The following is a 27,871-nucleotide window of genomic DNA, read 5'->3' as shown; positions in this document are numbered from 1 at the left end:
TATTGAAGAGTCTTTTCCCCTTTGTATTAATATAGTATTGCCTCCTCTGTTATAAATTAACCATATAGGGGGGTTCATTTCTGGGCTATTATTTTAACATAAAAATAATTGTTTCAGTGTACCTGGAATTTGCAACTGAGTGCTTTACTAATGCTGAAGTAAGTTTTTATTGAAAGTTGACTAGTCAAGACTCCTTGGGATGCAAGTGGCTACAGGTCAAACTAAAATGGCATAAGTGATAAAAATGTAATACATTGGCAGGCATAACTGAAAAGTCCTGATGGTACAGGAGTTTAGACACTGTATGAGAACTTGATCTCCATCTCTTGACTGGGCTTTTGCTATAGGCAGGTCCTTTTGTTACCAAGTCCAAGGTCATACTGCTCGCCATACTACAGGCCATTAAATCTAGAGACGAGGTATTAGGGCAAGAAATAGTGACTTTTTTGGAAAGCCAGCGGACTGAGAAGATGGCAGACTAGTGTCTAAAAGAGCCATCTTGCTGGGATTTGGATGCTAGTTTCTTTTATAGAACATAGAAGGGGAAGTGAAGCAGTAAAGTAAAAAGGACAATAAATTGTTGCAATTATTCCCTGGGATGTGGAATACAGACTCCCCAAGAGATGTGTTAATTTTTACTTTCCTGCAGCCAGGTGGGCCTGGTCAGGCTATTTCCTGTGAGCTGAACAAAAAGTATTCTAGGTTAACACTTGGGCGTGGGAGGCAGGGTTCCCAGAAGTGTGCCATTATGTTTAAGCTATGGCATCATCCCTTTAGTGATTAACTTGTAGCAAAAGCAATAGAGAACACAAAGGCTAAGATAGAAGAAATGGATTAAATATGGAGTCAGATTTGTTCAACCCTGATGGTATGAAGAATCCGCCTGCCAATGCAGGAGACACAAGAGATATGGGTTTGATCCATGGTTTGGGAACAGCCCCTGGAGTAGGAAATGGCAACCCATTCCAGTATTCTTGCCTGGAAAATCCTATGGACAGAGGAGCCTAGCGGCTCCAGTCCATGGGGTCATAAATAGTTGGACACAGCAGCAGCAGCAGTAGTGACTAAACAGCAACAACAAACCATACTTTCTACCTGGGGCCTGTGGCAGCAGCATCTGGTTTCTGTTCTTGACTCTGCTTCCAGTGGAAAGCTTCTCTTTCCCACAGAGGTTCCAGGTTTGACTTTGATTCTGTACACTTAGGTCATATGGATGTATCTGAACCAATTCCTGTAGCCAAGGAGGCCATGCCTATGATACATGCAGAGCTCTGGAACTGAGATGTAGGGTCAGTCCAATGGGGGCTAGTTATATATGATTGGGCTGAAGGGTTCCCCCAGGAACATCAGATAGAGTGGAGGCAGATATTGGATTGGCAGGGACAGATGTCTGTTAAAGTGAGCTATATGATTATTTTTATGGTCCAGGCTGATGTCAGTTATAATTTGTTAGGATAGTATTCTTAAATGGTCATATGAAATCGACATTGGTTCTGTTGAAAGTGTTTGGTATTAGGTTCTTATGGCATGAGTAACATAGGCTATATGAATCACTCTAACCTCAATTCTATTGTATTTCAAGAGACTTTCCACAGACTCCCTGGATATTTTAGATGCATCTACAATGTAATATGCTTTTAACATTAGTCACGTCATTAAATTCTTGTGTCGGTTGTTGTTTGTGGCACCATCTTGGCAGAATGACACAGTGACTTCTGGGGCTTCTGTTCTTAGCAGGAAATGTCTTCTCCTAGGTCCTGTTCTAGAACCCTAACATATTAGAATCTTCCATAGACAAAGGTATGGCATTCAGAAGTCATCTGAAATATTGCTGTGGCTATATAGTATTTTTGACTGACTTTAAACTATTTAGAGGGAGAATATACAGTGAGCAACTCAGTATGGGGAAACAGTTGAACATTTTGATCCTCACCAGGTATGTTGGGTCCATTAGTCAGAGCCCAGTCATACACCCTAGCAAAGGAAGCAAGAGGATGCTGGGTGGATTCCCATCGGGCATGTGTGTAGATTACGCCATTAGCACACGTAAAACTACTGTGCCTGGAGTCGGTCTCTTTTTTACCTAGCCCTTGTTTACTTAAAATCTGTTTCCTTTACACAAGGTTGCTTTTATGTTTCTATTTTTAGTCATTTCTAGTTACATTTCCTGGCTTAGGCTTTTTCTTTTTGGGTGGTTAGTAGCAGTTGGGTTCTGTTATTGGGGGAGGTTGAAAGGAGGCGTGCATGTGCATGCACATAGGCACACAGCTACTTCCTTTTACATTCTGGGTTGTAGAAGTGCTTCAATTTGCCAAGGCCAGCTGCTTCCTCATATTTCACTCGGTTGATCATTAGACAAATATTTATTGAGGTCTATTATGTGCAAAGCATTGTATCCTCAAAGAAGTTATAGTGTTTATATAAAACATAATTATTGCTACAAAAGATGCAAAGATTAAGTGCTTTGGGGACCTACAGCAGAGAGGAATGAATTTCCAGCTTGGACAGAGGGAAGACTTTGGAGGAGGTAGCACTGGAGCTGAGCCCCGCAGGATAGGAAGGTCGAAATGTGCCAGTGTCACATGCGTAATAAATTCCCTGGGTGGTAAACTCATTACTAATAACTCTGAAACCAAGAACAGCCTTCAGGAAGGGTGCCTGTGAATCCAGCAGAAGAGGTTTTAGGAACTACATTTCATTTCTTGTTGAAACATCAGAAGAGTTGCCTTTATACATCTCCACTCATCACTTCCTAGTTCTCTGCTGTCCTCTTCCTTAACTAGTGAAAACTGGCTAATTTTTTAAAAAGGAAGAGCAAAATGAAATGTTTCTGGAGTCCAGATTTTTTTCAAAAAGTGTTGTTGACTCAACAGAAAGGCAGGTTTGCACTGCTGCCCTTAAATTCTGAGCAGTGATCCCAGCAGGCTGAGATCTGTTCATACTTATACTTGCCCGCCCTCCACCCTTCCAATCTTGTAGACAGAGAAGTGTTGATTCACATGTGCAGACTATGCTTAAACAAGGACAGGAAGGAGTTTTCTTCCTAAGAGTTTCAGGTATAAGTTATAAATAAACTCTAGATGATAGATATACCAGAGCATCTCAGAAATGAATTTTGGATTTTTTACCCCCATATTCTCAAGAGGCAGGTCAGGTGGTCTGGTATTCCCATCTCTTTCAGAATGTTCCACAGTTTATTGTGATCCACACATTCAAAGGCTTTGGCATATTCAATGAAGCAGAAATAGATATTTTTCTGGAACTCTCTTGCTTTCTCCATGATCCAGTGGATGTTGGCAATTTGATCTCTGGTGCCTCTGCCTTTTCTAAAACCTGCTTGAACATCTGGCAGTTCACGGTTCACATATTGCTGAAGCCTCTTGAGAAACCTGTATGCAGGTCAGGAAGCAGCAGTCAGAACTTTACATGGAACAACAGACTGGTTCCAAATAGGAAAAGGAGTGCGTCAAGGCTGTATATTGTCACCCTGCTTATTTAACTTATTTGCAGAGTACATCATGAGGAATGCTGGGCTGGAAGAAGCACAAGCTGGAATCAAGATTGCCGGGAGAAATATCAATAACCTCAGATAGGCAGATGACACCACCTTATGGCAAAAAGTGAAGAGGAACTCAAAAGCCTCTTGATGAAAGTGAAAGAGGAGAGTGAAAAGGTTGGCTTGAAGCTCAACATTCAGAAAACAAAGATCATGGCATCTGGTCCCATCACTTCATGGGAAATAGATGGAAAAACAGTGGAAACAGTGTCAGACTTTATTTTTTTGGGCTCCAAAATCACTGCAGATGCTGATTGCAGCCAGGAAATTAAAAGACGCTTACTCCTTGGAAGGAAAGTTATGACCAACCTTGATAGCATATTAAAAAGCAGAGACATTACTTTGCCAACCAAGGTCCGTCTAGTCAAGGCTATGGTTTTTCCCGTGGTCATGTATGGATGTGAGAGTTGGACTGTGAAGAAAGCTGATCGCCGAAGAATTGATGCTTTTGAACTGTGGTGTTAGAGAAGACTCTTGAGAGTCCCTTGGACTGCAAGGAGATCCAACCAGTCCATCCTAAAGGAGATCAGTCCTGGGTGTTCATTGGAAGGACTGATGCTAAAGCTGAAGCTGCAATACTTTGGCCACCTCATGCGACGAGTTGACTCACTGGAAGAGACTCTGATGCTGGGAAAGGTTGGGGGCGGGAGGAGAAGGGGACAACCGAGAATGAGATAGCTGGATGGCATCACCGACTCCGTGGACATGAGTTTGAGTGAACTCCGGGAGTTGGTGATGGACAGGGAGGCCTGGCGTGCTGTGATTCATGGTGTTGCGGAGAGTCGGACACGACTGAGCGACTGAACTGAACTGAACTGACCCCCATATTCATGGGTGATTCATCTGGGGCCGCATCTTGGAAGGAAAACAACATTACTGTCAATTCAAGTGACATTTTAATAAATGGGTTTCCTGTTTCAACTTCAGTGAGTTAGATAGGCTTACTTCAGTGTTGGGTGTTTTCTTTTTTTATAAATTTATTTTAATTGGAGGCTAATTACTTTACATTATTGTAGTGGTTTTGCCATACATTGACATAAATCCGCCACAGGTGTACATGTGTTCCCCATCCTGAACCCCCCTCCCTTCCCATCCCACCCCTCTGGGTCATCCCAATGCACCAGCCCTGAGCATCCTGTCTCATGCATCAAACCTGGACTGGGTGTTTTCCTACAAGTAATGTATTTTAGTTTTATAGGGAAGTACAGTACCCACACTTGTTAAACAAACACCAACAAAAGCACTGGCTGAAGTGTCTTTCAAAGCTTTCTCGTCTTGTCTCCTGAGTTTTCTGTCTTTCCCTCCTAACTAGCTGTTTTCCTTTCAAACCTTCAAGTCAAACAGTCAAGCAAAAAGGACTTTAAGCCTCTTGACCCTCTAACCTTCTGTGCCTCTCTAACATGCTTTGGACCCAGAACTTGTCAGGAGAACTTTTTTGTGATATGTCTTAACCTCTGATATTTTTTAAGTCCTGGCTTTTCTAAAGTAGATTTTCTTGCTCTGTGGAAATTCCTCCCCTGTTGCAGTGTTCTGTGATCCCTCTGTTTTTTCTCTTCATGATTAAGCCAAAGGCTGTGTGAACAGAGGCCACACACTCAGGCACCCATGAGCTGTACAGCCTTACCCTGTCAGCACTGGGATCTTGGTCAGTGCCCTTACTTAAAAATGAAAATACAGACTTGTAAAAAGGTTAAGGGATCTCTTTAAAGTTATCTGAAAGTTAATGTCATGACCATATTTAGAACCAGTCTCCTAATTCTTCATCTCACAGTGTTAGAGAGTAGAATTTTAAAATTGCTTAATGAGCTTCTGAAGTGGGAGAGCAGTATTTTCTGAAATAGACTGTGATTGGTGCTTATAGCAGTTTCTCCATTCAGATGGCCAGAAGTGAGTCCAGATGTTAGCTGTCATAACTAATTATCACTTGAGGTTTTTGCAGTGTTCTCTTTGATGGCTGTTTATTTCCAAGTAATAACTGTACTTGAGTCTTTAAGTCAAGCCCTTTAGATAAGTTATAATCTGTTCTAATTGTGAAGCATGTGGGCTGTTTTAAGTAGAATAGTAAATGAAAAGATACTTTACAGGGTAGGTGGCAGTTCAGGTCAAGAAATGAGACCTGGTGAGCCTCAGGAGACTCGGTTAAGGGTTTATTTACTCTTGGCCACTAACTGTGTCACCTTGGACAGATCACATCCCAGTCAGAACAAACAGCAACAAATAATTCCATGTGATACTTCTTACCCATCTCTGAACTTTTGAGGGCAAGAATCTTGTCTTTTTCACCTTGTATTCCTAGTATTCCAGCACACATGGTAAATGACCTGTTAAATGAATAAATAAATTTTTTATGTGTCTTTAGGTTTTCCTTACTGTAACATGTGAAAAACAATTCCTCCCTATTACTGAGTCCAAGCTCACAATGCTCGCTACACAACAGGCCAGTTAATTGACAGACAAGATGTTAGGGCAAGGAATAGCTACTTTATTTAGAAAGCCAGCAGACCCAGAAAATGGTGGGCCATCTTTGTCCCAAAGAACCATCACCCAAGTTAGAATTCAGACTTCTTTTACTCTAAAAGGGAAGGGGGTGTGGCGGATTGTTGCAAATGTCTTGGTACTGCAATCCTTTGTTCTTGGCAGCTATCCATGTAGGTCCAGTCACAGTGTTCCTATAAGCCTCCAAAAGACGATTATAATTTTCTATTCTAGAGCTATTTATCTCTAAATGAACGGGAAAGTGTTACACCTTTAAAGGTAGAGTCTTGAGAATGGACTATGATGTATATTTCAGTGTATAAGCAACATTCCTTTACACCAGCATGACTAAGCACCCGCAACAGAGCACAAAGGTTAGAGCTAAAGGAACAGATTCAATGTGGAGTCAAGTTTGTTCTCTTATAGAAGAATAAATGTGATAACAGATGTAAAAAGCGTTTTGGAAAGTTCTGAGCATATACATAGGCGTAAAGGTATTATTCCTTTAAGCTGTGAGAGGACCAGTGCAGGGCAGTGAATAGTTGGAGGAAACATTGAGTATCTCTTGAGTGTAACAGAATTGAAAAACTCTTTCTCTTCAAAGACTTTATCTTTGGATAGAAAACAACATCAATAAATTGGTTTTGTTGACTTTCCTGACTGTGGATCATTTAAAAGATTAAAAAATGTGAAAACATTCCAGCTTTGTTCTTAGTATTCCCGAGAGTTGGTTCAGTTTTGCTTATTATGTAGTTGTGTTATGTTGGAAATCCTGATTGAAACAAAATTTTCATTATTTAGCTATTTTATGATTATTTAAAGCATTTTTTTGGTCAGCTTCTCCCCCCCGCCCCAGTGTGATTTGTTGTATAGCAGAGACATAACTTCTGTAATATCTTTCTGGAAAGATAACTTTTTGTTATCAACATTAAAGAATCCTTAGTTGTTTGTTAGAGTTTTAACAGGTATTTCTTGAAAGTCCAAATTGTCTTAGAATCAGAAGTATAGAGAAATATTCTTGTTGGCGCTTTCTCAGGGAATAGGATTTGGTAAGTGAGAACATCAAAAGGTTCATGCAAAGAGATTCTTTTTCTTGCTACTTTAATTTGTCCTACAAATTATCTGCTCCTAAGATTAATGGAGAGCAAGAAAAATTAAGATTACTAATTAGTAAAACAAATGAAAGTTGCTCTATGATACATATTTACCCAAATCTGTGATTTATTACAAATATAAACTATGAACTATAATGAGTCAGTGTTTTTGTTTCTTCAGATGGGTAGCCTATGAAAATCCTGACTTCACAGGAGAACAGTATATACTGGATAAAGGTTTCTATACCAGCTTTGAGGACTGGGGAGGCAAAAACTGTAAGATCTCCTCTGTTCAACCCATATGTTTGGTAAGGAGTTATATTTTTCTATGAGAACATTTGCCTGAATTTTGGATTCCCTTAATGTGTGCTTCTGGTTCATGAAACATTTTATTATAGAAACTATCCTGAGATTATTTTTAATGGTAATTGTTAATGATCTACAGAAAAAACTTTCAAGATGTCTACCCTACTCATTTCCTTTTCTCTTCTCAGGATTCTTTCACTGGCCCAAGGAGACGAAATCAGGTAACTTAACAAATTATTTCATAATTAGAAACCTTCCATTGAAAAGCTGAAACCATAATACATTTAGGGACATATTGTTAGTTTTACCCATTTTTATGCCTGAAAGCATAAGTTTACAGTAAGGCTTAATTAGGGGGCTTCCCAGGTGGCTCAGTGGTAAAGAATCTGCCTGCCAATGCAGGAGGTGCAGGGAGACGGGTTTGATCCCTGGGTTGGGAAGATCTCTTGGGGGAGGAAATGGCACTCCACTCCAATATTCTTGCCTGGAAAATCCATGGACAGAGAAGCCTGATGGGCTACAGTCCATTGGGTCAGAGAGTCAGACATGACTGAGCAACTGATCACTCAAGGCTTAATTGATAACACTGACCCATATCTAAATACTTCTTATAAAATGTTCTTATATGTAAAGTGGATTATTTATATTAATATACTGGGATTAGTATTTCAAACAATAGCATATAGTTATTGTGGTAAACAATAAAATATATTTTCATATTTGCTGTGTTTGCATTAAACATTTTATATGGCTTCTTTTACATGGTCTCTCACTTAAGCCTTTTGAGTGCTGACTCTCTACATCAACTGAAGTGTTAAATTTGTTATTTAAGACTTTTTAATGTAAGTGTTCAGACAGCCATAATTACAGAGGCACAAACACCACTGTAGCCTCCTTTATTGGCATACCCAGAGTCTAACAAGTCAGCAGGTGACTTCCACTGGGGGAGGAAAACTGTACTACATGTTTCCAAAATATAGTTTCTTATAAATGTTAGACCTGTAAACAATTACTTTTGGCCACAATAAAGCTTTATAATGCCTCACAGCTTGTTAGGACAGGATAGGATGTTCTGTAGAAAGCTGCCTCTATTGTTGGACTGTCCTTTGATGACTCTGAATTAAACAGTCATGAATGGTGCAGCCAAAGTACTTCTAATTAATCATTAATATAGATACAGAAAATTAAAGGATTTATAAAATTCACACCAACTTACTGTAACAAAAGTTAACAGGTCATGTTTGGTCATCATTTCAAAGGCTGAATGAATATATTTAGGAATATAATTGTACTTGTTTACTTTTTTCAAAGATTCACTTGTTTTCGGAACCACACTTTCAAGGTCGCAGTCAATGTTTTGGAGAAACAATAAGTCAAATTGATGATTCATTCTCTACCAAGTCTTGTAGAGTTTTAGGAGGCAGGTAAGCAAAACAGTGGACTGGAAGAGCCCAATCAGTGTGGGAAACAGGATTCACACCAGCACATAAATATACCTGTAGGTGCTTGACACTATAAAACCATCAAATAGTACCAGACTATGTGAGTACTGAAGTATACTTTAGAGCACTGGGTGCTGGACATCAGAGGACACAGGCATCAATCAGTGTGGGTGGAAGAAGTTGAACATCATCTCCTTGTTGTGCAGTGGGATTGAGACTAGGTTCTTTGCACTGTAGGTCTCTCCTGTCATCTGTCAAGGGATTCTAGGTCATCTCCAAGGCTCATCCCAAGGTAGATTTGTTTACAGGTGGGTAGGAGGAGGGTAGGCATTCTGAACGTTAGGCAAGTTCATGGCTGGACTGGAGTGCTGATGCGGGGGCACACTGCCCTCACTAGCTGGGTGGTCTCTGTATTTGGGGAAGGGGAAGTGACTTTGGACAGAGAGGGTGGACTCAGATGACGACTTCCCTCAGCATGTGAGCTTAGACAGACACCACAGGATGCACAAGACGGGCCAGGCAAGGAGTCCAAGCCAGGAGAAGGAATCAGGAAGCCTTTAGAGCAATCTATGCAAAAGGTGATGAAGAATTAAGTCAAATAATAATAATAGTAGTGTTAGTAATGCCTTTAATCATACACTGAGGATTAGTGTATGAGAAGCTTCAAGAGCTTGACAAAACCACCTTGGCCTGTAGTAGAATGGTGGCACCATGAGAGGAGCAAGGAATGCTAGAAGGTGGAAAGGTGAAAGCATGAATCATTTCATGGAGAAAAACAAATTTATTTCCCAAATGCAAAGTTATTATGATTATTAACTTGCTACAAGATGAAATGCAGTAAATATATCCAGATATTTTTGAAGAGAGAACACCATTAGCCATAAGAAGCATTGTGTTTATTGAATGGCAGATTACCTCTAAAAATCAGACTTCTAGACCAGGAAGACTCAGATTTTACACTTTACATGTGTATGGTTTTTCCTTTGTAGCTGGGTTGCATATGATGGAGAAAATTTCTCTGGTAATCAGTACATTTTGGAGGAAGGCCACTATCCTTCGCTGTCTGCAATGGGATGCCAACCTGGAGCAACTTTCAAGTCTCTTCGTTTTATAGATGTTGTAAGTACATCAGGGTGCATATAGTGCTAACAGATGTATGGTCACAAAGCTGAGTCAGAGCAAGGGCACCAGCAGGTAGACTTCCCCATGGAAAATTTGGAGGCAGAAATATATAATTACATGTAGAACTTTCCACCCTGGTCTCTCTGAAGATCTTTAAAATGTTAATTGGTTTCATTTGCTGTTTTCTCAGACTTGAGGAGCAGTGTTGGGCCAGTCCTGGTGTACTCTCATGGACTAGTTCAAGGCCCTCTGTCTTGTTTTTCCATTTCATACCTGACCCCTATGTCTATACCTTTCCCTTTACAGGCACCCATTCTAATGTGTTTGGGGTACAGCTTGGATATTCTTATAAAATGTATGTTTTATAAAAATATGTATAAAGGCTTTTATATACAGTATTATGCTATAGTTGTCATTGTGTTATAACTACTTACATTAAAAATTTTTAAGAGTCATCCATTATGCTGTATGTACATCTAGTTAGAGTCTAATGTGTGTAATATGTACAAACAATATGTAGTCAACAACAAGATATACATACAGCATAATGGATCACCCTGGGAGGGAGTCTTTGGGGAACATAGATTAAAGGGGGATTTACTGGATTTCATGTGCATGAGTATGCAATTTCACTAAGTACTACCCAATTCTACCACTTTACATTGTGGCCAGCAGTGCATGTGGGTTCCTATTTCCAGTATCATTGCGATTACTGAGTATTCTGACATTCTAACTTTTGTCACTTTGAAAGAATGGGGTAGAGAGTATTATCTCATTGTTAGTTACTAGTCACTTGGGTTTCTGCTCAGTGAATTGCCTACTTATATCCTTTGCCCAGCTCTTTCATTCTCTGTCATTATTGATTTGCAGAAATTCCTTATAGTTTTAAAATCTATTTATTCTGTTGTTTTAGAGATTTGTAATCAAATTACTTACCCCAGTTTATCATGTATGTGCTAATCCAGATTATAGTGCTCCTTTTTGACCAGAAATCTTTAATTTTGACACAAAGCAATATTCGATAGAAAAAAACTATAAGATAATGTTCAGATGTTAAAAGTCTGGGGTCTGACAGTTTGGGAAACATGTTAGTATTTGGTAGCTGATAAAAAGCTTGCAATGTGTAGTTGGTGATTTTAGTGTTAAAGGTAGAAAGAACATATGTGTGAGTTGGCTTTTTCTCATCCCCTCCTGCCCTTTCATATAACAAAAATGTTGACCTTTCTTGAGATGTGAAAATAGTAGCAGTAGACTATGGGATGATGTGGTAAGATTTATTAACTTACAAATAACAAAAAACCTAAAAATTGGATATTTAACCTGCCTGGAGTTCTAAGAGCTACCTACAGATATTGTTAAAAATAATAAAAACAAACCCACTTCAGATGTAAAGCTTTCAAATGTTTTCCTTCAGCCAGAACTTAGTACGCATATGCTCATACAATTTTTGGCACTGATATTAAGTTCTGATTATGAAGAAATGTACATTTTACACCTATTAAGAACATATGCTTTAACTGTGACATAATCAAAATCGTTAGGTTGTTGTCACTAAATTGGAGTGTTTGGTATGTTTTGGCATGCCATCTCAGACAAAAGGGCAGTGAAAGTGCAAAATAGTAATACTACTACAGTTTTCCTTCTCTGTTTTACATAATTCCGAGACCATACAGACCACCTCCGCACAGATCTGTTCTGTTTATTGGTCTTTCTACACATCAAGGCACAGCACATAAACAAAGCAGTAAGATACCACACCCTTGCCACAAAACTTTTAAGCAAGTTGGAGAATTTTTGATGTATCGTTTTATGATTTTAGGATTATTATCATTGGAGCTTGGTCTAGGGTCATAAAAGTCTGTGATTTGAAAAACAAGCATAAACAGCCAACTTCTCTGAAAATCAGTGGACTTCTGTGCTGTTGTCCTCTTTAAGTGATCATCTGAACACGGGGCTCCCATCCTGTTTTTTCCCTCTTCCTAACAATTATTCCTACAGGAAAGTTTGGCAGTATACACAATCACTGTCTCATTGACAGTTAGAAAACCACCACCACCAAAAGACATTTGAAAATGCATATAAGTAGAAGGCTCCTTCATCAGACCAAGCTGCCACTCGACCCCAAAGATCACCATAGCCCCCAACCCCTCACCATTTATATCTCCTTGGCTTTCGAGCTCCTCCTAATCTCAATAGAGAACAGCCAAGTTGAAAATACATTCCATTAGAATTGACAGTCCAGGTGTATACACCTAATTTCTTTATGCCTGGGCTATTTTCCCCATTTGAGAACACTTTGCATTCACCTGCGTTTCTCTGCAAGGGAAAAACTTCCTGCCCTTCATTCTTCCTCTGTGTCATTTTGGAGCATATAAATGCCCAGACTTTCTGGGAAAGGGAATTTACAAGCTGTCAAACCTGGCCAGATCTTGTGCTTTGTCTTTGAAACAAGATGATTTTCACATGAGCTCAAGTTACCATCAAGGAGGAGTAATACAACATTATTTTTGTTCCTAAATAGGAATTTTCTGAGCCAACAATTATTCTTTTTGAAAGAGAAGACTTCAAAGGAAAAAAGATTGAATTTAATACAGAAATAGTTAATCTCCGATCCCTAGGATTCAACACGCACATACGCTCTGTCCAGGTGATTGGTGGCATGTAAGTGAGTTACCTATTTGTTAATTCAATAGACTTTAAAAATTAAGTTTGATCATATTTCTTTTCTATGTTACCTTAACCAAATTGATGTATAATCCCTTATTTTCTGTAAGGGTTAGTATTTATGCTCCCTCATAATATACTTTTCCCATTTGGAAAAGCCATGTGTGGGGCATCATCTCTTCATTCAGATTTTCAGTTGACTTAAGGTAAGAACTTTACCATTCCTCAAAGTTCCTAGGTGAACACTGTAATAAATCTATTATTTTTTTTTAGCAAGTAGGAAAAAAGAACTGATTTTGCTTATCCCTTTGAAAGACCAAGTTGTTTAATTTTAGAGTATGGGTTGCGATTTTCCTTCATCCAAGAGTGACCAACAGATGCTATATGCATTTAATTGTTTACGATTAAAGGTCAACATGAAGATTTTTCTCAGCTTTGAATAATTCTGAAATTAAGACATAAAAAATGAATACAGACTATCAATGTAATATGTATTTAAGAAGGTGTTTTTCTTTCACTCACCAAAACAAAGGTATAGTCTTGAAGGCATCAAATATTGGAGTGGACTATGGCTATTTAAAAAACAAATTCAGGTTATTAGGGTGGTAGAGTTTATGTGACATTCTTCCTCAACAGGTTTTAATTAGTATTTTGTTTTTATGATAAAATGGCTAAAATGATAACATTTTAGAGTTCCGGAATTAAAAATAGAGAACATTCTTCCTTGATATATAATACATCAACCCAAGAGGAAGGTTGCTTGCCTGCTGGTCTGGGCTGGAACCTGTACTTCATGTGTGGGTATCACAGCACTTCTGGGTGGAACAGACCTGAGCAGTTTAGGTCTTTAGCAGTTTTCTGGACTGAGGAAGATTATTCTCATTTTAAAGAAAATTTTATTAGTTATTTTTATCTAATCCTTATAGAACACTTACTATGTATAAGAACTTTACAAGTATTAACCATTTAAAAGCTCACAGGAAGTACTGGGCTGTCCTGCTAAAAGACTAGCTTTAGCTCATTGCCTTACTGGAAAAAAAACCTACTGACTTCTCTTCAAGAGTGGAACTTTGGGGCGTAAATACTCATGTAACATGAATTTGTTATTTGTCAAGAAATGGGTGCCATAACTGTTTTTGAAAATAAGGTAGTTTCCTTTTTTTATTTTTAATCCTCCAATGCGTATTTGAAGTACTATATAAAAGCTCAGCCTAAAAATCGAAACATTCTGAAAATATAATTGGAGCTCACGGTCAAATAGACATTGCCAATTACTGCAGTTGTCTCCTTTTGTTTTCCAGATGGGTTACTTACGAATATGGCAATTACAGGGGCCGACAGTTCCTACTGTCACCAGCAGAAGTCCCTAAGTGGTATGAATTCAGTGGCTGTCACCAAATAGGTTCTCTACGACCTTTTGTTCAGGTATTTTCTTCTGGGTTTTTCGAATAGACTTTTCTCTGAAATTATTTTGGTAAATATACTTAACTTTTTAGTTTCAATTAGTTTGAAATTGTCTTCTCTCCCACCCCATCCCCTGAGAATTTCTGAATTTGGGCTATGTTTCTGGTGCTAAAAAGGTTATGACTGCTTCAGAAATGTTACCACATCCGACATCAAGAAGTGGTATGTCCCAAGCCCTGGCTTGTCCATAGGCAGCTCCCAGCATCAGGCACTCTGAAATTCTGTCAATCTCTCTTCATTGAGAAAATCCTAAAGCCTCTGAAACTCTCAGACACAGCAGTTATTCCTAATCCAGCCTCATTTTGGATTCTGCCCCTGCTGTTGATGCTGTTCAGTGCTTCTAAAATACAACGTGTAAGTGACTATTGCTTGGGTTCTTATCTTCTAGAAACGAATTTACTTTAGACTTCGAAACAAAGCAACAGGGTTATTCATGTCAACCAATGGAAACCTAGAGGATCTGAAGCTTCTCAGAATACAGGTCATGGAGGATGTCGGTGCTGATGACCAGATCTGGATTTATCAAGAAGGATGCATCAAATGCAGGGTGAGATTTTGGGTTAGACAAGAGCTTCCCTGGTGGCTCAGACAATAAAGTGTCTGCCTGCAATGCGGGAGACCTGGGTTCGATCCCTGGGTCGGGAAGATCCCCTGGAGATGGAAATGGTAATCCACTCCAGCACTCTTGCCTGGAAAAATCCCATGGACAGAGGAGCCTAATAGGCTACAGTCCATGGGGTCGCAGAGTCGGACACAACTGAGCAACTTCACTTTCACTTTTCAAGGGTCTGTAAGGGCATCTCTCTTCAAGTAGATGCTACTTCACAATTTCCAGAGCTCTTTTGGAAATACATTGGAACATTTTTCATGAAAATACTTCTTAGCTCTGATAGAAATAGTCAAGGAACCTAAAAAGGAAGTAAATCTAGCACTGATCCAAGAAACAATTTTATACTTGATTTTTATACAGACATGGAAAGGAGAAAGGAAGTGTCTGTGTTACTCTCCCATTCTTCTTTCACCTTCTTGTTACAGAAATAAACTTCTAAGCCTCATCACTAACACCACAGACCTCTCTCGGTCTGCGTTTTGGAGGACCCCGTAGACGAGGTGAAGAGTGAAGAGACACCACCCACACAACACACTGCATTTCCTAATTGTCTTGCCATGTAACTTCCCTCCTATTGCTTCCACCATAATGCACGTTTAAATGCTGAGCACAGTAAGATTTATGAGAGAACTCACGCTTCTATTGTAGATATTCTTTTTAACGCTTTGATTTTATGGGCTTGACTGTTTGCTCCTGATTTTTTTTTTTAATACTGGTGCCCATGAGTCAGCAGGAGGCATACAGCCTTGTGAAAGGAAGACAGCTTGTTAACTATGTCTGTTGTGCTTGAGGGAGAATCATCCTTTCTGTAAATAGACGTATACCCTTTAGACGTTGAGAGAAGAGCACGAGAAACAGAAGTAACTAATACAGAGGCACTGAAAAAGCCAGGGAACATTTCATGCAAAGATGGGCTCAATAAAGGACAGAAATGGTATGGACCTGACAGAAGCAGATATTAAGAAGAGGTGGCAAAAATACACAGAAGAACTATACAAAAAAGATCTTCATGACCCAGATAATCACGATGGTGTGATCACTCACCTAGAGTCAGACATCTTGGAATGTGAAGTCAAGTGGGCCTTAGGAAGCATTACTACAAACAAAGCTAGTGGAGGTGGTGGAATTCCAGCTGAGCTATTTCAAATCCTAAAAGATGATGCTGTGAAAGTGCTGCACTCAATATGCCAGCAAATTTGGAAAACTCAGCAGTGGCCACAGGACTGGAAAAGGTCAGTCTTCATTCCAATCCCAAAGAAAGGCAATGCCAAAGAATGCTTAAACTACCGTATAATTGCACTCATCTCACATGCTAGTAAAGTCATGCTCAAAATTCTCCAAGCCAGGCTTCAATAGCACATGAATCATGAACTTCCAGATATTCAAGCTAGTTTTAGAAAGGGCAGAGGCATCAGAGATCAAATTGCCAACATCCATTGGATTAGCAAAAAGAGAGTTCCAGAAAAATATCTATTTCTGCTTTATTGACTATGCCAAAGCCTTTGACTGTGTGGATCACCACAAACTGTGGAAATTTCTGAAAGAGATGGAAATACCAGACCACCTGACCTGCCTCCTGAGAAATCTATATGCAGGTCAGGAAGCAACAGTTAGAACTGGACATGGAACAACAGACTGGTTCCAAATAGGGAAAGGAGTATGTCAAGGCTGTATATTATCACCCTGCTTATTTAACTTATATGTAGAGTACATCATGAGAAATGCTGGAGTCAAGATTGCCGGGAGAAATATCAATAACCTCAGATATGCAGCTAACACCACCCAAGAGAAGAAGAACTAAAAAGCCTCGATGAAAGTGAAAGACAAGAGTGAAAAAGTTGGCTTAAAGCTCAACATTCAGAAAACTAAGATCATAGCATCTGGTCCCATCACTTCATGGCAAATAGATGGGGAAATATTGGCATCTCCAAAATTACTGCAGATGGTGACTTCAGCCATGAAATTAAAAGACACTTACTCCTTGGAAGAAAAGTTATGACCAACCTAGACAGCATATTAAAAAGCAGAGACATTACTTTGCCAACGTCCGTCTAGTCAAAGCTATGGTTTTTCCAGTAGTTATGTATTAATGAGAGTTGGACTATAAAGAAAGCTGAGCACCGAAGAATTTGATGCTTTTGAACTGTGGTGTTGGAGAAGACTCTTGAGAGTCCCTTGAACTGCAAGGAGATCCAACCTTGCAGAGATCCATCCTAAAGGAGATCAGTCCTGAATATTCACTGGAAGGACTGATGTTGAAGCTGAAACTCCAATACTTTGGCTACCTGATGTGAAGAAATGATTCATTTGAAAAGATCGTGATTCTTGGAAAAATTGAAGGCGGGAGAAGGGGTCGACAGAGGATGAGATGGTTGGATGGCATCACTGATACGACGGACATGAGTTTGAGTAAATTCTGGGAGTTGGTGATGGACAGGGAGGCCTGGCGTGCTGCAGTCCATGGGATCGCAGAGTGACATGACTGAGCGACTGGACTGAACTGCAAAGGGCAGCTTCTATCTGTGAATTCTCTTAATTCAAGGAAATGGTATCTTCCGGCAGTTATTTCTAATGAACATTTCAGTGATATTATTTAACAACTTTGAATTCAGTTGTTCAGTCACTGAGAAAAAGTAAAGTGTACTAGATTATCAGAATCCTTTTATCTCAACATGGAATAGTACACTTTTCAAAAGCATTTTTCACATCAATTTGCCTGAATGTCATATGAATATGACTACCATACCTTGTTTATATGTTAAAGGCAGATTCACTTCATAGAAGAATCCATATGATTCTTGCATTAGAACACACTCATACACTCTTTATAGTTGGATAGTGTGCCTTTTGAAGAAAATTTTAGACATTTCTCATGAAGGATAACAAGAGAATAAATGGAATTCCAAGTTTTAAAATGATAAAATGCCCTTTTAGCAACTTCAGTGCTACAACAGCCTTCAAAATTAGAGATACAGTCATATGCTGGAAGGCTCAGGCTGAGCGGGGTAGATACGTCAGAGGGGATTTAGCTACAGACTGACACAGATCATAGTGCTTTCTAGCGGGGAGAAGTAAACGATGGGCACTTTTAGTGCTCTGAGGCTTCCCTTCCTAATAAACCAGAGGACCTCACAAAGGACAAAACTGAGAACTTCCCATTACTGATGTCATCCGATACGAAGGGCATACATATTTGTTTGATCCCAGTTACCATGGCTAAAAGCTGAAATACTCATGTATAAATGAAGCTGAGAACTAAGGTAACTTTAAAAATCAGCTTACCCAGGGAATTGCTTACAAGGGTACTTGAATGTGTATCCCTCCACGTGTAAGATACCTTGTCCTTTCTGCTGAGCAGATAGCAGAAGACTGCTGCCTGACCATCGTGGGGAGCCTTGTAACCTCCGGCTCGAAGCTGGGCCTGGCGCTCGAACAGAATGCTGACAGTCAGTTCTGGAGCATGAAGCCTGATGGCAGGATCTACAGCAAGCTTAAGCCAAATTTAGTTTTAGATATCAAAGGTAAGGATTATTTCCCCTATTGGCCTTGTTGTGTCTTTCTTTAGTTAACTAAAAAAGCTCTACTTTTGAAATCAGGAGCACTATTAATAATAAGTGATCCCTTATGTTGTGCCAGCCTCAGTGCTAAATAAACAGTTCACACGTCATCTCACGTGATCTTCACAGCAGCCCTAAGAGGCCTGTGTTATCCCTCCTTTCCCCATTTTACAGCCCCTCAGAACTGAGGTTCAGAGGGATGAGTCAGTTTGGCCACACCCCCAGTGCTGAGGTGGAATCTGGACATGGGCCGACTTTAAACCATTTATTACAACAGACTAAAAATCTCAAGTTAAAAGGCTCAGTCTGTATAGCTGATGATGCTCGTGTACATGCATGTAACCTAAAACCTAAGACTGAAAAGGAATTAAAACAAACAACAAACACAGCCAAAGAGAATTCACCTGAACATTTGTTCAGTGAAGTTACTCCGGAGTGAACTGATTGATGGTGCTTGGAGAAGACCAAATACATTTATTTAGGCAAGTGGTTTCCCAACTTTATCTGCATCAGAATCTCCTGGAGGGGCTGTTAAAACACAGCTTGCTGGTCCCCCGCCCCCAGAGGTCCTGATTCAGGAGGTCTGGGGTAGAACCCTGCATGTCTGACAGGGTTGTAGGTAATGCCCATGCTGCCTGTCTGGGAGGACTACTGATGATAATTTTAAAATAAAGAAAAAAAATTACCAAATGTAGACATGGGAATTTAGTAAACTCTTGTTGCTGTTGACAAGCAAATGAAGACAGTGCATTTTATTTGTGTCATATGGGGTAATTTTGCTTTAAATTATTAATGGAGACTTTCTATTCCATATCAGGAAACCAGTATGGTGGTGATTGTAAATTTAGTGGAACTGTACCATATATCACACACACAGTTTTAAATTACGGTTAGAAATTTGGCTCAGTTTTACTTGAGTAAAGGCTCTAGACCAAAGCTGTCATTAAAAATTAAGATATCAGTTCAGTTCAGTCGCTCAGTCGTGTCCGACTCTCCGCGACCCCATGAATCACAGCACGCCAGGCCTCCCTGTCCATCACCAACTCCCGGAGTTCACTCAAACTCAGGTCCACAGAGTCGGTGATGCCATCCAGCCATCTCATTCTCGGTCATCCCCTTCTCCTCCCACCCCCAACCTTTCCCAGCATCAGAGTCTTTTCCAGTGAGTCAACTCGTCGCATGAGGTGGCCAAAGTATTGCAGTTTCAGCTTTAGCATCAGTCCTTCCAATGAACACCCAGGATCGATCTCCCTTAGAATGGACTGGTTGGATCTCCTTGTGGTACAAGGGACTCTCGGATTAAAGAAATAGCTTGTAGCTGAGTTTTAAACTAACTTGTGGAAAATGGAGAATAAGCCTGAACATTTCCATCAGGGGCTTTGGTGGCCACTGATTCTGATCTGCGGGTGGGGAGAGTGGTCAAGCCACCTCACAATGGGGTCTGAGGTCACAGAGGCTCAGAGGAGCAAAAGGTGCTCAGAGGCAAACCGAGTTCACTGAGACGGAGGCAGGGCACTACACTTACGGAGCAAAACTAAGCAATGTCTGACTCCAGGCTGGATGGGGCCCAGCGTCGTACCTTGTATAAAATGCAAGCAGGAGATGAATGCATTGCAGGCTGGCACAACAGACTTGTCAGTATATACACAAGTAAGATACCCATTTTATAGATGATCAGCCTGAGATTCAAACTGTTAAGAGTCACTATCTTAATTCTTATTTGGATCAACTTGTTAAACTGGAGCTCCTCAGTCTATACAAGATAGTTTTAACACCTCCAGAGAAGCCAAAGAGATGTGACTGAAGTGGAAACACGGATGTGGAGGAAAAGATGGACTAGTGCTTCTTACAGTGTGATCCGCTTCCTGTGTCCAGGATTAAGGTCATTGTGATCTTTCTGAGCAAGTCTCTTAGATCATTTCTTTTATTCTCTCAACATGTACTTGTTGGGTACCCACTTACCCACGATGTGACCAGCTCTGGGCCAGAGACTGGGGATACCAAAGTGGTGGGGTGGGAAAAGAATGTACCTTGGCTTCAGGGAGCTTACACTCTGGAAGCGCCAAGCATATGGGATTTTCCCCACTTGCTATGCTGGCAACGGACCAGGAGTAAGGATACCTGGTTTCTAGTCTTGACTCTGAAAAGGACTGTGGGGCTTCAGGAACTTTCTCCTTAGGAGCTTCGCTTTAAAGCTCCAAGGTCACTTCCTAAAATGCAACACAAATTAGTCCAGTGCCTTGGGAACAAGGATACTGTTCTGGTCTATTTGTGACCTCTCTGCGTGTCGAGCACGACAGCTGCAGTAGTCCCTTGCTATCTTGGTCAACTGGGTTTAAATGTCTCTGAATGCATGTATGGATGTGAGAGTTGGACTGTGAAGAAAGCTGATCGCCGAAGAATCGATGCTTTTGAACTGTGGTGTTGGAGAAGACTCTTGAGAGTCCCTTATACTGCAAGGAGATCCAACCAGTCCATTCTAAAGGAGATCAATCCTGGATGTTCATTGGAGGGACTGATGCTAAAGCTGAAACTGCAATACTTTGGCCACCTCATGTGACGAGTTGACTCACTGGAAAAGACTCTGATGCTGGGAAAGGTTGGGGGCGGGAGGAGAAGGGGACGACGGAGAATGAGATGGCTGGATGGCATCACCGACTCTGTGGACATGAGTTTGAGTGTACTCCGGGAGTTGGTGATGGACAGGGAGGCCTGGCGTGCTGTGATTCATGGGGTCGCGGAGAGTTGGACACGACTTGAGCGACTGAACTGAACTGAACTGAACTGAATGCGGGAGAATGATGCCATCTTGTGGACGAGACAGCGCAGGGCCACAAACCCACATCCTGTGCAGACAGGACAGAAATATATCTTCAGGGCACTTCATAGGAGACCGAGTTTCCTTGGCTACAGTTGTTGACCATTTGTTACCTACTAATATTACAAGATTTATTCCTTTAACCCATCTCCTGATATTTTGATAGACACATATATATTATTTCAGACCAAAGACATGACAACAGTGTAAGCTGATTCATGCTAACTTTAAAAAGATCAAAGTTTGGGATGATTTTAATTGTCCCCAAAGGCAGAAGAATGAATCAAATTATTTTTCTAGAACTTTCTAGTTGTCATAACTCTAGAATTATGATATACACAGAAAGTATGTTTCAGTTCAGTTCAGTCGCTCAGTTGTGTCTGACTCTGCGACCCTATGAATCACAGCACGCCAGGCCTCCCTGTCCACCACCAACTCCCGGAGTTCACTCAAACTCACGTCCATCGAGTCAGTGATGCCATCCAGCCATCTCATTCTCTGTCGTCCCCTTCTCCTCCCGCCCCCAATCCTTCCCAGCATCAGAGTCTTTTCCAGTGAGTCAACTCTTCGCATGAGGTGGCCAAAGTATTGGAGTTTCAGCTTTAGCATCAGTCCTTCCAATGAACACCCAGGACTGATCTCCTTTAGAATGGACTGGTTTAAGATACTATAATCTTGAAGAATGAAAAAGTGCATTGTGACCTTAAGATAATACTTCCTGACATCTCAATGGAGTACAGTGTGCATGCCTCAGTGGAGACGGTAGGATTTGTGATGGTGGTAACTTTTATCTCACTGCAAACTTAAGCATAAAGAGCCCAGGGCACCTTGCCTTTGTATTCTGTCCTATATCTAGCTGTGCAGAGGTGCTCAGTTATGATGCTAAATCAGTTTCTTACCAGAGGGGCACAAGAGATCATTTTCTTCCCTATCAAAACCTATAATGTAAATTTTCAGGCCTTTCGGAGGTTTTAAAAGACAAAAAGAATATTTGATTCCTCTTGACTTAAGGCTGCAGTATGATTTCAATACCAGTCACACGTAACCTGCATTGAGATGAGCAGATTTTAATTCTGACAGAGTCCTAGGTGCTATAACAATTGGTACAGAGGCTTCTGCTGAAAAGTACCTGAAAGGATGTTTATGCCACACTAGGGGGAAAAGAAAAAACAGCAACACATGCCCCTTTCTTTTGTCCATGATACTTCACCATTGAAAGTAGAGGCCATAAGGCTATTTATAACACTAAAGAATCTGAAATATCTGGTAGGTGAAAGGGAGCTTATGGAAACTGTATTGGTTTTACAGTTTAGTGGAACTTAGCATATTAAATGCTGGGAGTTTTTACGCACCACAGTCTGTAGGTTCCCAGAAGTGGGAATGCTGTTCTGCCTACTATTCCTCCGGGTGTCACTCAAACCTCCCCTTTGACCTAATACCACCGTTCATTGTTGATGCAAAATTTGTCCCGATGACCATTCCACTGCTGAGGCCTGCCTGCTTTCTTCCACTGATATCTCAAATCCATGATCCCTCCACTTAATATTTGTCACCATCTTTGCTCCTTTCCCAACTCTAGCTTCTTTCCTGTTCTCCCCAGTTTCACAGATCTTAAGAGTGACCATGGACTAGCTTTTAAGACGTGAGTAGGAAAAGGAGCCCGGGTAGGTAGGACATCAGTATGGAGCTGCTGATGTCCTCTGATGGGGCTTTAACACATCACCCCCAGGGGGTGGAGCCTTTTAGTCCTCGGAGGCAGTTCTGGGCTTTCCTTCCTGTCTGGTTTCCTCAACGCACGTAGTTTTATACCTTGTTTATTCTTGTTACCCTGGTGTTGTGATAAACTGTCTTGCTACAGCTCCTTCACATAGGCACATTTCCTTTTATCATTTTCCTTTTCTTTCTTTCAGGGGGTACACAGTATGATCAAAGTCACCTTATCCTTAACACTGCCAGCAAAGAGAAGTTAACACAAGTGTGGGAAGCCATGGTCCTGTAGACCTGAATAAAGAACACAGGAAGAATATTTCTGGAGGTCTTCCAGAGCTACATTACTTACACAGAAAGAAAAAAAGGCCTGCTGCTGGAAGCGTGAAGAAGAGTGTAGACCTGCTCCTTCAACAACTCTATAAAGTCCTCCTGAGTCACGCTCCCGTGACCAGGACAACCTCTCATCTTATCCAAAGACTGTGATCATCTTAAACCAATCATCTGTCCTCTTGTTTCTTCCTTTCCTTTCAGGAGCTGCTTAAACAGGTTGCCTCTTTAGCAGCTTTAGGATGCTTTTTGGAAAAAGATATACTAAGACCTTAAGAGACAATGTACGTTTTAAATGATTTCCAAAGATAGAGAACAGGAACAAACTTACCGACCCTGCAGGCCTACAAGTCCTGTACACTTTAAAGGGAAGGACAGAAGCTCAAGTTTGTAAGGTATGAGACGCTTCAGCATCTGAGAAGAAATCATTTATCAGGCCTGCAATTTTGGTCCCTGACCCTCTGTTTTCTGGACTCATTAACTATGCTGTAAAGTGGGGAAAGCCTTAGCTCTTCAGACATATTTTAAGGAACTAAATATAAGCCAAGTATGTTTCTGTTAATATTAAAAATTAGCAAATTTACAAAGATATCATGTCCACGGCCACTAACATTTATTTGCAGGATCTGCATTATTCCCACTCAGCTGTGGGCCACTCGAGACTGACATGTGAGAGATGATGCTCTCCCTGTGCATCTACTGAAACAGTGTGCTCATGACCTGACCTATTAGCCCATCCTCACTCGCCTACAGCTGGTCTGCAGTGTTAGGCAGGCCTTTGCTCAACTCAGATCTTTTAGCCTAGTTTCCCCACTCCTAACCAGCTTCACTGGCATGAGGCCTGCACGGGGCTGCCTCCCCTGGGAGGCCCCACAGCTGCTCTGACCACTGGGGGCAGCCTCGCCTCACTCACTTCAGGAAGCAGACACTTGAGGTGTGGAAGGCTCAAGGGGATGACCAGCGATTCTCTCCAGAAAGAAGGGAAGGAGGCTGTGAGCAATCCCTGTTGACTGAATCTTGGGACTGAGAACCCTAAAATGCAGCGAGCATTTCAGTGAGGACTGAAATGTTGAGCCGCTCTCTGTACACTCCCTGGCCAAGTTGTCCTCATCACTGAATACTGCTGCTCCTGTCACATATCTCGTTTCCTTCTGTTTCCAGTTATAAACTGTTGATCGTCTGGAGTCTGTGGTGGGCAGTGATGGTCATCAGTAGTTTACCCTGCAGTATTTAAGTCTGCTTGCACATGTCCAATAGCGGCCCCCGCATCTGTCCTGTTGTCAGGTGTGCAGTGCCAGCCTTAGGCCTTCATGCATCTCACTACATACAGTATAGTGGGGGTAAGACTGTCCAGTGTGTGCTGAATGTCTCTCTCAAACTTGTTTTTGGTTAACTGTATTGATAAAATCTGAGAGGATCCATTCAGGAGCCCTCCAAACACTTCCAAGAGGGTCAGGGGCAGATCAGAAATAAATGACTGATCACAACATGGCGGGCTTCAGAGCTGCTGGATTAAGGGCAGAGAGAGATTTCTGACTGCCCTCACTTCAGAGTCGGTGGCAAAAGGGTCACTCTTCTGAGTGGAGATGCCCCCTCACTACCACCTGAGAGCCCTCAAGGCAACAGGGCTGACGTTGTTCAGCGAAGTCAAAAGTGGCTTATCTACAGCTGGAAGAACCTCTTTCTTCTGAGGTAAGTTTGTACTGGTGGGAACAGTCATTCTAGAGAAAAGCCCTCATCCGACACACTAGCAGGAAGGAAAGTGAGAAGAAAGCCGCTCACCCGGGTCTCCGTCAGAAGCTGAACGCCAGTGGCCGAGGAGGAGCGGCACAGCAGGAAGTGGACACTTACACCAATGAAGGGAGGCACAGACTGGAGACTCAACAGCCGCAGCGGACTTACTGGTCAGGTCAAGGTGGAGAACTCTGGGCCCCAGTGGAAGGGTTGTCGTTCCCAGAGAAGCATGTTTGCATTGCTGAAAGAGGACTAGCTCGCTTATGCACAAAAGTAAGGGTTTTAAGAAGTTAGAAACTCGAACATCTCCTTTCATTCTCTGAGAGGAATGAACCAAGTCCCCGGCTAGATTCCTATATACACCCCTAAGAGATTCAGAACTCTGAGGGCTGCAAGGACCGCTCTAGAGTAGAGGAATAAAAATCGAAGGAAACCCTGGCCATTCTGAAAAGTGTGCTCACTGATGAGTCTAGAAGTGTCGGTAAGCTCTTCATGCTGCCACTCCTCCACCCGCTGGAAGTTTTAACTCTCTCACAGACATTAAGATGGTGAAACAGTTTGAGCTGCTAGAACACAAAGTGCCGCAACAATGTGCAAATACGCTGTGAGAGAAAACAACAGACAAACCCGTGCGGATATTTTCATATCATGTCCTTACTTACGTGCATGTCCCTTGTGCTTGGCACAGAGAGAGCTTGGCAGATGGTCAGGCATGGCAGGTGATGGCCGAGGGTGGGAGTGTGGCTATAAAATCTCTGTGCCCGGCTCAGAAGATGGAAAATTACTGGCAAGAAGGGGTGTGTGTTTTACATTTATATCGTGGAACTTGCAGTCTCATCTGGAAAGGGATGGCTAGAAAAAACCTGGGGCCTGCAGGCACTCACCAAGTAAGAGAGCCAACAATCACCAAACTGAATGTTTATTTAAACTACGTTAATGACGGTCTTTCCTCTTGCGTGTCCCCTTTCCACCTTCAGGAAGGCTTCTGGAACTTTAGAAAATGGAAAGGTTTTTTCAATAACTGGCTGAATCTGTAAAACACAAGAAAGGTTGACCGGTGGGTAAGAGAACCTGCATCGCTCACCATAGATAACTTAGTTTACACAGGTACTTAGTTTCTTGGAGTCGTCAGCCAGGCTGATCTCTCTCGGGTCTCTGTGGTGCCCCCCAGTCAGGAGCTCACAGTGGGTCAGGCCACAATTGCACTGCTGCCCCCCTTGCTTCTCCTGTCCCCCGCCCCCGTATCTCCTATAATGCAGCCCACCCAACCATCAGCCTTACTCCTGCTCCGCACTGCTCATGTCACTGTCCTACTCAGAGCCCCTCCACAGCGCCCAAAGCCGGCACCCGGTAGCCACCACCACCCTGACCTCAGCCCTCTGCAGACCAAACGGGGTACTTGTCCGAGTGCAGGCTCTGTGTGCCTCTCCCCTGTGACGTCTGCCGCGTGTCCAGCCTAGGTCTCAGCCGAGTCTGCCTGCCCCACGGTCTGCAGCGTGTCCAGAGGACCTGTGTGGCCTCTTCACGTCTGCCTGCTACAGCTGAATGCACAGCGCAGCCACGCTGTCCTGCGTGGCAGACACCAAAGGAGGCATCCGAAGGTTCCCGCTGTGCAGGCAGTGCACAGGATAGTATAAAATTTGTTAAATATTCGGCATATCTACTTGACCGAAGCTGAGTGCATCGTGGTACAGGCCACCTCTTCTGTATCCCCTACAGTCCCCAGCACAAGGTTAGGCACATAGCAGGAGCTTAATAAATGTCACTTAGGTGAAAACTAGTAGGGTAACTGGGAAGCGAGAGTCTTCTGTGGGCCCACCTGTGGCTGGAGCTGCCCTGGGGGCTTTGCTGAGCCGCACAGCTGGTTAGAATTTACAGGAACACCAGCTCGTAAAGGCCCGAATCCTGCTGGCTCTGGGTGGGGTATCGTTAGCACTGCCAGCAATTGCCTTTGAAACTGGGACCAGCTAGCGCTCTCTCCCCCCACACACACATCTGACTGAACTCATCCTTTTTAAAACTTCAAGCAAAAATCAGTCACTATCCACTTGGCATCTCGGTGAACTATCTCCCACTGCTCCACAGGCAGGAATCAGTTGTCAGAAGGCATGAGCTTACATCTTGCGACCCTTTTACAAGAGGAAGAAGTACATGCTCTTGTGGTATTCAGATGGGCCTTCCTCTTGTGTGAATTTCACAGCCGTGCCACCAGAGAGCATCTCAGACCCCAAAAGTTCCCTTCTCCAAAACGCTGAAAATGTTTCTGTACTTATGAACCACGATAAGCTCATAACAGCACCAGCATGGACTGTCCTCACTCTGTGCCAGGCACTCTATGTATTTTCCCTCATTTAATCCCAACAGCCACCTTATGAGGTAGGTACTGTTATTATTCCCTTTTTACAGATGGATACGTTAAGGCACAGAGTTAAATCGCCAATGCCACGTAACTGTTGAGTGGTAAGACAGGCTGTGAGCTGGTACCAGAGTGTCTGCTCTCCCCATCATACACTAAATCTGTACATCACCAGCTGCTTTCTATACCTACCCCTAAAATCTTAAGGGGAGAGAAAGGTAACCAAGGATTATATGGATTCATCACAGCCTGCATCTTGGCTGGCCTGTCAGCCATGTAAATGTTAATGGACCATGCCAGCTCAGGATCCAGGCTGTGTCCAGGCCAGTGAGATAGCTCACGCGTGGTCCATAGGCCACCACTGGTTTATAACTGTGGCCCTCCCCAGCAAGCTGAGCATGACCTCAACACAGCTGCCGCTATGAACAGAACAGATTTGAGCCAGCCTGTTGGAGGAAACCTACTTGCTTGTCTGGTAGAAAAGTGGAAAGCATCCAGGCTGTTCCAGCATGTCCCACCCAGAACCTTCTGAACCCAGGCGGTGGGACACTGCTTTCTGGATGCTGATGCAGAGTTCTTGGTCTCCTGTTAGATCAACTCCATCGGAATCTCTAGGGGAGAAGAGTCTTCTGCACA

The 27,871-nt window shown here is 42.0% G+C and overlaps 2 protein-coding genes across 2 annotated transcripts in view; one reads left to right on the top strand and one right to left on the bottom strand.

Moving 5' to 3' along the window:
- The window catches only part of CRYBG1 (crystallin beta-gamma domain containing 1), a 235,831-nt gene extending 212,097 nt beyond the window's left edge, over positions 1–23,734 (top strand). The window contains exons 14-22 of the mRNA XM_055433326.2: positions 7,307–7,433; positions 7,620–7,652; positions 8,743–8,855; positions 9,863–9,992; positions 12,517–12,656; positions 13,961–14,084; positions 14,512–14,670; positions 18,092–18,254; positions 23,019–23,734. Coding sequence (XP_055289301.2) covers positions 7,307–7,433; positions 7,620–7,652; positions 8,743–8,855; positions 9,863–9,992; positions 12,517–12,656; positions 13,961–14,084; positions 14,512–14,670; positions 18,092–18,254; positions 23,019–23,107 — 1,078 coding nt within the window. The 3' untranslated portion in view covers positions 23,108–23,734. The remainder of the gene's footprint in view (positions 1–7,306; positions 7,434–7,619; positions 7,653–8,742; positions 8,856–9,862; positions 9,993–12,516; positions 12,657–13,960; positions 14,085–14,511; positions 14,671–18,091; positions 18,255–23,018) is intronic.
- A 2,048-nt stretch (positions 23,735–25,782) lies between these two features.
- The window catches only part of RTN4IP1 (reticulon 4 interacting protein 1), a 54,015-nt gene continuing 51,926 nt past the window's right edge, over positions 25,783–27,871 (bottom strand). The window contains exon 9 of the mRNA XM_055433333.2: positions 25,783–25,910. Within this exon, the coding sequence (XP_055289308.1) occupies positions 25,803–25,910 (108 nt within the window). The 3' untranslated portion in view covers positions 25,783–25,802. The remainder of the gene's footprint in view (positions 25,911–27,871) is intronic.

This window comes from Moschus berezovskii, chromosome 10 (assembly GCF_049115385.1).
Source record: "Moschus berezovskii isolate FMDL1 chromosome 10, NW_MosBer_1.0, whole genome shotgun sequence".
NCBI classification, from domain to species: domain Eukaryota; kingdom Metazoa; phylum Chordata; class Mammalia; order Artiodactyla; family Moschidae; genus Moschus; species Moschus berezovskii.
Note: the sequence above shows the minus strand (reverse complement) of the source record. Positions and strands in the feature narration are given on the sequence as shown.